The 9,610-nt window shown below is 33.2% G+C and overlaps 1 protein-coding gene across 1 annotated transcript; it reads left to right on the plus strand.

Moving 5' to 3' along the window:
* The first annotated feature begins 6,460 nt into the window (after positions 1 to 6,460).
* LOC111778856 (ADP,ATP carrier protein 1, mitochondrial-like) lies at positions 6,461 to 9,043 on the plus strand. Its single transcript, XM_023658844.1, has 4 exons — positions 6,461 to 6,548; positions 7,386 to 7,904; positions 7,993 to 8,367; positions 8,468 to 9,043. Exons 2-4 carry the CDS (start codon positions 7,401 to 7,403, stop codon positions 8,762 to 8,764), a joined length of 1,176 nt encoding a protein of 391 aa, XP_023514612.1. The 5' UTR covers positions 6,461 to 6,548; positions 7,386 to 7,400; the 3' UTR covers positions 8,765 to 9,043.
* Positions 9,044 to 9,610: the final 567 nt, after the last annotated feature.

Here is a 9,610-nt window from a genome sequence, read left to right on the forward strand (position 1 = left end):
TAACTCCACTAAATTATATTATATTTTTAAAATTAATTATTAACGTTAAAAAATAGAAGGTTGGATTGGACTGTGAAATTTACTCTCGATTCATTTGTGTCACTATTTCAATAAAATTTTATATCTATAATTTAAAATATTTTTGGATTTTGTTTGAAAAAAAATCAAATTAAATTCTATATAACTTTTTTATTAATAAATTTTTTAAATCACCCATAAATTTAAATTAATTTATAATATAAACATGCAAAAGTTTTTATAAAATAATATAATAATAATAATAATAATAAAATATATTTTCCATGGAAAGGCTAAAACCATAGGGACCTTTTTGAAATATCAATCAATCAAATTGCAAAATCCTCCTTTAATTTTTTATTTTCATGCAAATATTATTATTATTTTCTATTTTTTTAATTAATTTATATTGTCGTATCACCCTAAAGCCTATTTTTATTTCCCATTTTCTTTAAAAAAAAATTAAATTTTTATACTGAGTTTTATATATATATATATATTATGTAATATGAGTTTATATAATACAAACTATAAGAGGAATTTTGCAAATTATGGCTAAAAATGGAAAATGGTTGTTGCTTTTTTTTTTTTTTAATCTAAAAATAAATAAAAATCCGAAAAGGTTTGAGGGGTTTTGCGTTTGGGAATAAAAAAAAATATTCATAAAATATAATTTAATTACAGTCAACATCAAATAAAAAAACAAGATAATATTAAATTATAACATGAAAAAAAAAGAATAAATAAATAATAAATATGATATTTAAAAACCAAATATAACATTTATTAATAGGAAATCCAAAACCTTAATCCCATTTATTATTATTATTTTTATTTTTTTTTTACAATTACCTTATTTTCCTAAAAAGAATTTAACCAAAATTTACCTATCTTAAATTTTAAATATCAAATATTTATAAGTCACACCTCGATACTATTACAGAGTTACAAATGTAAGATAGGTTGAGTTAGGTAGTATGAGCTGGTCGAGTTTTTAGTCATATAAACACTTGTACATCGAACCAATCAAACGATTCTCGGATTAGACAATTCCGATAATTATTCTCGATTTTAAAATTTACAAACATCGAATTATATTTTCGAGTTGGTGCGAGTAGCGGGAGTAAAGTTAAATGTCGGCTGAAGTAATGGGAAGTGTAAAAAAGGGAGTGTGGCAGAAGCGTAGAACAAGGGTGTGTTGGTCGCAGTAGCCACGCTACAATGAATTCCAAATGACAGCTATTCTGAGAGTGAGTGTGGGAGAGATAATACATTCAAAATAATTACTCAATTATTATTAATTTATTCATTATTTTTTTTTTAATTAAATAAATATTTAAAGTATATATTATTTATAAAATATATGTTAGATTAATTAGTTATATTTTGTACGCATTAATTGTAAAATACAATCAAATTAATCTAAACTATATTTAAAAACATTTATTTATTTATTTATTTATTATTATTATTATTTTTTATGGTCGTAAATAAAAGCTGATATATTGAAAGATTCTTGAAAGTGTTGAGCGGAAAACATTCGAAAAAACAAAAAATGAGCGTATAACTTCCAAAATCTATAATTATTCAATTTGTCATCGCCATCATTGAAAAGAGAGGAAAATCATTTTACCCTCATCCAAACGAGTATCAACTTGGCATGGTTGATATCGATAAGTGGAGAATAATGTTAGACAAACACGACTCTCCACAATGGTATGATATTGTCCACTTTGAGCATAAGCTCTCATGGCTTCAACCCCCCCAACTGATTATAATTCTGACCGGCAACTGTGGCAAGACAGTCAAGAGAAATGAACCCAAGGGTTGATCGAAGACCTTGCAAGTGTGTCAAGAGTGCCGAAGTGGGCAGGACAGTTGCCGGTCAGAATTATAATCAGTTGGGGTGGTTGAAGCCATGAGAGCTTATGCTCAAAGTGGACAATATCATACCATTGTGGAGAGTCGTGTTTGTCTAACATGGTATCAGAGCCATGCCCTAAACTTAGTCGTGCCAATAGATTGGTAAATCCACAAATCCTCAAATATCGAACAAAGAACTCCTAAAGAAAAGGAGCCAAGCCCCTCCTCGAAGGCAGTAAAAAATGACTAAGACACCAAAGGAGTCGAGCCTCGATTAAGGGGAGGCGCACTTTGTTCGAGGGGAGGTGTTGGATGATGGAAGTCCCACATCGACTAATTTAGGGAATGATCATGGGTTTATAAGTGAGGAATACTAACTCCATCGGAATGAGGCTTTTTGGGGAAGCCCAAAGCAAAGCCATGAGAGCTTATGCTCAAAGTGGACAATATCATACTATTGTGGAGAGTCGTGTTTGTCTAACAAATAACACCATCGTTATACGACACCATACATGTCGAATATTTTGTTTACCTCGAAATGATTAACCCTAATATTCTTGTCGTGTAGAAGACGAACGGGAACGAAATTGAAAATATTAGGAATTCTCCAGAATATTTTCTGTTGGGGGGAAGGTGGAGCCCACAAATAAAATGTTTTTTAAAATATAATTTTGGTTTTATTTAATAGGGTTCTAAATAACAACAAAAACATAACCATCTTACTTCTGCCCTTCCTCTCTAAGGGTCCCCTCTTCTCCAACGCCACCTGACTCCAATCCCATCATTATGTGCCCTCCACCCTCTCTCTTTTAGGACACCCTGCCCTTAACGTCATTCTTGAATTTATCGTCGACGCTTTATCTTTTATCTAAAAAAAAATAAGAGTAGCACATGATTTGAGTATTTTAAAAACCGTAACATAATATTGGACTCTTTCCAGTAATTTAGGCTAGCAAATAAGGGGCATTACACCCCGTCTCCCTCAATTTTAACGTATCTAATATATTGTGAGTGCGAGATTCAAGTCTCGGATTTTACTTCGTTCCTCTGCACTCACTTCCTTCATATATCTAAATATTTTGAATCAACCGGTAATAAAGTACATATTAGACACAAAATCAATAATTTAAAACAAAAATATGGTTTAAGTTGATAGGGACAAGAAAACTATGCAATCACGGGTAATTTTAACAAAATATCTCGTACCAATTGAAATAGTGTTTTTTACTTATATATCTATAGTCGTCCATACGACTCCAACAATCCTCAACATGGGTTAGGTTGAATTTTTACAAAAAATTTAAAAAATAAAAAACTCGAGGCGGTATGCATATTGACTTTTTTTTTGGTAAAGTCAACCTAACTTTTATTACGAAAATTAAGAATACTTGACTTTTATAACCGAGGTTAATTATGCTTTGTGACTTAGAAAGTATGAATACTGACCAAATAAATTTTTTAAAAAATAATTAAACAAATAAACTTACAATCCAATCCAATACAACCAGAGTTGTCGGTGTCATCAATCCAAATAATCCGAACTTTTTAATTGATCGAGAAAAAAATATCCGAACCAACCCGAATAGACCGTTATCGTAAAACCCTAAAACGAACAAATAAGGGGTATTGTTTATTTTTAAAAAAGTAAAAAATAAAAAATAAAAAATGGAATGAACAGTGAGTTTGCATGGGATGGTGAAAACAGTACAAGCTGTTCCCATCATTGGAACTCACTGTTAATCTCAAATATGACGTCATAATTTCATAAATTTAGGAGTGAGAGAGAGAGACAGAAACAAAGGGTCATGATGCCCTTATCTTTATTTAATTAATTTCCCCTTTTTCATTTGTACCTTTCAACCTTCACATCCAATTGTCGTATATCTTTATTCTACGGTACCACATCGTTTTTTTCTAATCATTACACCATATTCAAGATTATCTTCATGCCCTAAATTACCATAATGGACATCCCTAAAACCATACACTATTCTATAACCACCATCCACCATGGGGGTACTCTAGTAACTTCCCCTTCAATTTTCCCAATAATTTCTTGTCTTATTTATAATGTAACATATCTTCGTATAATTTCAATTTTGTGAAATACGAATATCTCTTTAACAGACACGTTTTGAAAACTTAAAAAAAAACATCTATTGGCGGTAGGCGTAAACGGTTACAATTGCAGAGGAGAACGATGTAAAAACATCTCCCTGATAAACCCATTTTAAAATTTTTGAAAGAAAGTGTAAAATAAAACTCAAATAAAACAATATCGGGCTTGCGTCGGTGAAATGGGAAAATTACCATTTTAGGGTTTTGTTTTTTATACCCATTTTTTGTGGCTGCAAAATGGGTAATCATAAGATAATATTAAACATAATTTGTTTCTAGGACAGTGACTTTTTATCTACCACTACACATCCAATGTATCCCACCAACTTAATAGGGAACCCTATGGTTTTATGCCACAAAATTGGATCTAAATTGAAGCTGAATAGCCCTCACACTTTCCTTAATCTTCGTCGTCATTAGATCCCATTCGGTTGGGAAGTACAAAACATTCAACCTCTCTCTAGTAGACGTGTTTTAAAATTGTGACGCTAACAGCGATACGTAATGGGTCAAAGTGAACAATATCTACTAGAAATGAATTTGGGTTGTTACATCCTAAGCTGAACAGTCCTACCCTTTTCATAGTCTTCTCTATTATAACCCTGTTTTTTTTAAGTAGATTAAAAAACATTGTAATTTATTTTTTTAGTTATTTTTAAGATATAATCTAACGTTATTCTTCCACTTTATATAGATAATAAGCTTATTTATATAATTAATAATTAATTTTGGATAAATTATAAATTTCATTTTTTAACTTTTAATATCATTAGTATTTTAGGTGGTTCAATCTCCCATTTTCCAGTGAACCTTTTAATTTTTTTTTACCCATTAATAAAAATATAATGTAATAATATTTAGAGCAATAGTATTTAACGTTGTTTTCATATTTCAAATGTGATATTAAATAATAATAATAATAAATAAATAAATAAAACCTACGACAGCCCACCTGTCGTGTTTTTTAAATCAACAGTATAGTACTTTATTTTATATATATATATATATTAAATGCAATAATTAATCAAACTATATTTGCGTATTTGATTAAAAAAAAAGTTATACACTATTTTAATACTCACTCTATTTTTAAATTATTAGTTTTCTATTGTTGAGTAACGACTCTAATGGACGTGTGTATAGAAAATCGAGCAATTACAGAGTTCTTATGATTGAGTCACAACAAATGAAGGTGTACCATATTGTATAAGCGACAACTTTTAATTATATTTAATTATGTTTTAGCCATCTTATTTTCAAGATTGCTCTCATTCGGATGTGACCTCGGTTCACTCCGTTGTCCCATCATAAATATCGAATATCAAACATTTATAAGTCATAATGTGTCACAGATATCGATCCCAAAAGTCAAATATTCTTAATTTTTATAATAATATTAAACATAAGACAGAGTTAGATTCAACTGTAACATTATTTTCAGGTTTGTCCGTTGACCAAAAGGTAAGAAATTATTTATTTTTAAAAAATTTAATCCAATTTAAATCGATACAATCATCCAACTTCCACGCCGGCCCATAAGCGGGCCGAACGGCCCAATAGTTTATATGGGCCGATGGCAATTTGGGCCCATGAGTTGCACGGCATACGCTGAATTTCAATAATTCATATTAATTTTTTATTCCATATTAAAAATGTTCGCTTAAAATAAAATAATAGATGCGAACGGCCACAGGTGATTATGACCCCATAAAGCAGCCTTAAGAACCACGCTTTGGGCGGCTCTTAAAAGTGCCTCCTTCACAACCACAGAAGTCAAATACAAATAATAAAATTAGTATATAAATTAAATCATAATACTGTTAATAATGTTAATAATTATTAATATTAACCATTAATTAAGCATTAATAAAAGTCAATGTACTTTTGTAGCTTATACTTAAAGTCAACGTATGTCATCAACATATAATTGGGTCGTAATCCAATCACCACCCAAAGACAACTCTATGGTAAATCACCACCAATTAGCATCATAATCACGAAATAACTAACGTGCAATCACCATTAATTAGTATCACCCTGTATAGGCCAGTATGACGTTAATTACCAAATATCGTCATATATCAGTAAAGTCAAGTCGTAAATAAGAATATCCCATCGAATTTTTTTAATTTTTTTAAAAATTTGAAAGATATTAATAATATTTTTTTTTATAAGAGTATTATTGAAATATATTTTTAGATAAAATAAAAGAATTAAGAGTTATTTTAATTAATTTGGCGCAATAAATATCATTATAAAATTTAGAAAATAAAGGTAAATACATTGTAATTTATTAATAAAAGGAAATAACACACGTTTCCGTTTCCCAAGGTAGGGGGTAGGAAAGTGGGACCCACACACATGGGTCAGCGGTCAGCATTGCCCGCTGATAAACAGCCCAAGCACCGGCCCAATTATAAAGTCCCAAAACGCCTCTTATTTTCTTGTCCGCCTATGTATATATATATATATAAATCATTCTCAGTTCTTCAACGCGATTTTATAGGCGGACTTTTTTCTCCAACAATCCCTCGCTGCCACTCGCCAAGGTATTTCCTGTTTCTTCCTTCTTTTCTCTCTCCGTTACTTTCAGATCCGCCTTGCAGTTTCACTCTCCTGTTCTATATATCTGTTCGTTTTCTGCTCTTTGTATTACCCCACTTGTGTACAGATTCATCTTTAGGTAAATATGTTTTTGTATTTTGTGAGATCTCTGCGTTCCCGCTTTCTGGCGTTGTGATTTCTTCGCTTGGATTTGCTGGTTCTGTGTTGTTGTTGTTGTTCTTGTTAGATTCAGATCTCATAGTTTCCTGTTTTTATTAGCGTTTTTTTTTTTTTTTTTGTTCCAAAAAACTTGATTTGATCTGCTATGATCCGGTAAATTCTGTTTCGCGAGTTTGTGTGGTTAATCTTTGTTTAGTTTTTTGTTACGAGATTGAATTTCTATCTGTGGTTGTTAATTGATTGCCCTTCTCCCTGTTTATGCCCCAAATTTGGTTAGCTTAGAAGGTTTATGATCCTTATATGTTTTGGATCTGAATCTGAATCTGGCGTGTGTGTTTCTTAAATTCTATATGTTTAGTAGAGATTTTGATGTTTTATATACTCCACCAAGTGATTTGAGTTGTGACATGGAATATGTGTTATGCCTGATTTTCTTGGGACTCTTTACTTGGATTTTGTCATTTTCATTTTAGATTTAATTTCCTTGTTGTCGGTTAATAGTTAATTCTGTCATAGTATCATTCAGTTAAGCAATGTGTAAACATGTTTGAAGTGTTGTATCTGGAATATCAGATCTCTTTTATCTTCAATTTTGTTATTTGTTTTTCTTTCTCCTGAATTTGAAGTGAGAATTTTTCATCTGATCTTGGGAATTTTTGCAGGGAAGAGAACTAACCATGGCTGATCAGGTTCAACATCCCACCATCTATCAGAAGGTTGCTGGTCAGCTCTCCCTTCAGTCGAGGGTTGCTTCGGGATTCCGTGCTTGTGATGATGGCTTCAGGAACCCTGCACTTTACCAGAGACGTGCATCAATTAGAAATTATTCAAATGCTGCTTTTCAATACCCTGCTGTGCAATCCTGCGTTGCTACAACTGATCTTTCTAGGGTTGCCACGACAGCCTCCCCCATTTTTGTTCCGGCCCCTGCTGAGAAAGGAAACTTTATGCTTGACTTTCTCATGGGCGGTGTCTCTGCCGCTGTATCCAAGACAGCCGCTGCCCCAATTGAACGTGTCAAGCTTTTGATCCAGAACCAGGACGAGATGATTAAAGCTGGACGTCTGTCTGAGCCATACAAGGGTATTGGTGATTGTTTCAAGCGTACAATCCAAGATGAGGGTTTTGGTTCATTGTGGAGAGGAAACACTGCCAATGTCATCCGTTATTTCCCCACTCAAGTGAGTATTTTGCTTCCTTTGGCTGATTATGTCTCTCCTTTTTCTCAATTTTTTGTTGTGCTAATTGTTTTATGAAATTTTATTCCAGGCATTGAACTTTGCTTTCAAGGATTACTTCAAGAGACTTTTCAACTTCAAGAAAGATAAGGATGGTTACTGGAAATGGTTTGCCGGTAACCTGGCATCAGGTGGTGCAGCTGGTGCTTCATCCCTTCTTTTCGTTTACTCTCTTGACTATGCTCGAACCCGATTGGCAAACGATGCCAAAGCTGCCAAGAAAGGTGGTGGTGGAAGGCAATTCAATGGACTGGTTGATGTTTACAGGAAGACATTGCAGTCCGATGGTATTGCTGGTCTTTACCGTGGATTTAACATTTCTTGTGTTGGTATCATCGTGTACCGTGGTTTATACTTCGGTATGTACGATTCTCTGAAGCCTGTTCTCTTGACCGGAAAGTTGCAGGTCAGTTTGCTTACGATTTTCTTCGTCCATAGAAAAGTTGCAGGATGTCTGTGTTTAGATGTAGTACTTATCATTTACTCCCTTTTGTTTGGCTATACAGGATAGCTTCTTCGCTAGTTTCGCCCTCGGTTGGTTGATCACCAACGGTGCTGGCCTTGCATCCTACCCAATCGACACTGTCCGTAGAAGAATGATGATGACATCTGGTGAAGCCGTGAAGTACAAGAGCTCAATGGATGCCTTCTCTCAGATCCTGAAGAACGAAGGTGCCAAGTCTCTGTTCAAGGGTGCCGGAGCTAACATTCTCCGTGCCGTTGCTGGCGCTGGTGTGCTCGCCGGTTACGACAAGCTGCAGGTGATCGTGTTCGGAAAGAAATACGGATCGGGCGGTGCTTAACTCAAGCGGGGTAACATAGCCTCAATCACAGCTACTCCAGTTTTTAGAAGTTGATGAAAAATCTCTCGAAAGAGTTTGGTGGACTTTGGTCCGGCGGTTTTTATGTTTACCTCAAATAATATTTAGTTGTTGGAGGGAGGGAGTTAATTCTCCTAAACCCATTTGTGAGATTGGAATGAATTTTTGTAGAACCTGTTTGATTAGTGTGGCGAACAGTACCACTCATTGTCTTGTTTTCAAAGTGTTCTGATTCAAATGAATTAAACCCATATTTTATTACGTTGTTTATCATTTCAATTGGCAGGGGCATTTAGTGACCTCTCTTTTTGGGATCTTTTGGGACAATGTGTAATGACCCAGATCCACGACTCGGGGATATTGTCCTCTTTGGGCTTTCTCTTTTGAGTTTTCCTTCAAGGCTTTAAATGAGTTTATTAGGGCAAGGTTTCCATGCCCTTATAAATATTGTTTTGTTCTCCTCACCAGCCTGGGACATCACATAATGTCTAAAGCTTCGGAAGCTATTGTCTTGTTCTCCCCCTCAACCTGCGTGGGACATCACATAATGTCTAAAGCATTATTGTGAAAGCAAATTGATATCGACAAGGAATTCTGTTGTCATTATGGCTTAATTATACTCTCGAAACATTCACCATCTAACCAAATTCCAAGAAAAAAAAAAAAAAACTTTTAAAAAAATATATTAATGTTGGGATATTAATTATCATATTACAAAAAAAAACTTTTAAAAAAATATATTAATGTTGGGATATTAATTATCATATTACATGATATTTTATGAGGATATTTTTAATTTAAACGTAGAATTTAGTGATCTCTAAACGT

Source organism: Cucurbita pepo, chromosome LG17, assembly GCF_002806865.2.
Source record: "Cucurbita pepo subsp. pepo cultivar mu-cu-16 chromosome LG17, ASM280686v2, whole genome shotgun sequence".
NCBI classification, from domain to species: domain Eukaryota; kingdom Viridiplantae; phylum Streptophyta; class Magnoliopsida; order Cucurbitales; family Cucurbitaceae; genus Cucurbita; species Cucurbita pepo.

Excerpts from the sequence above, each read along its gene's own strand:
- LOC111778856 (XM_023658844.1), top strand. The coding sequence starts at position 7,401 with ATGGCTGATCAGGTTCAACATCCCACCATCTATCAGAAGGTTGCTGGT. Across the intron at positions 7,905-7,992 it reads TCCGTTATTTCCCCACTCAA|GCATTGAACTTTGCTTTCAA; the intron begins GTGAGTATTTTG and ends ATTTTATTCCAG. Across the intron at positions 8,368-8,467 it reads TCTTGACCGGAAAGTTGCAG|GATAGCTTCTTCGCTAGTTT; the intron begins GTCAGTTTGCTT and ends TTGGCTATACAG.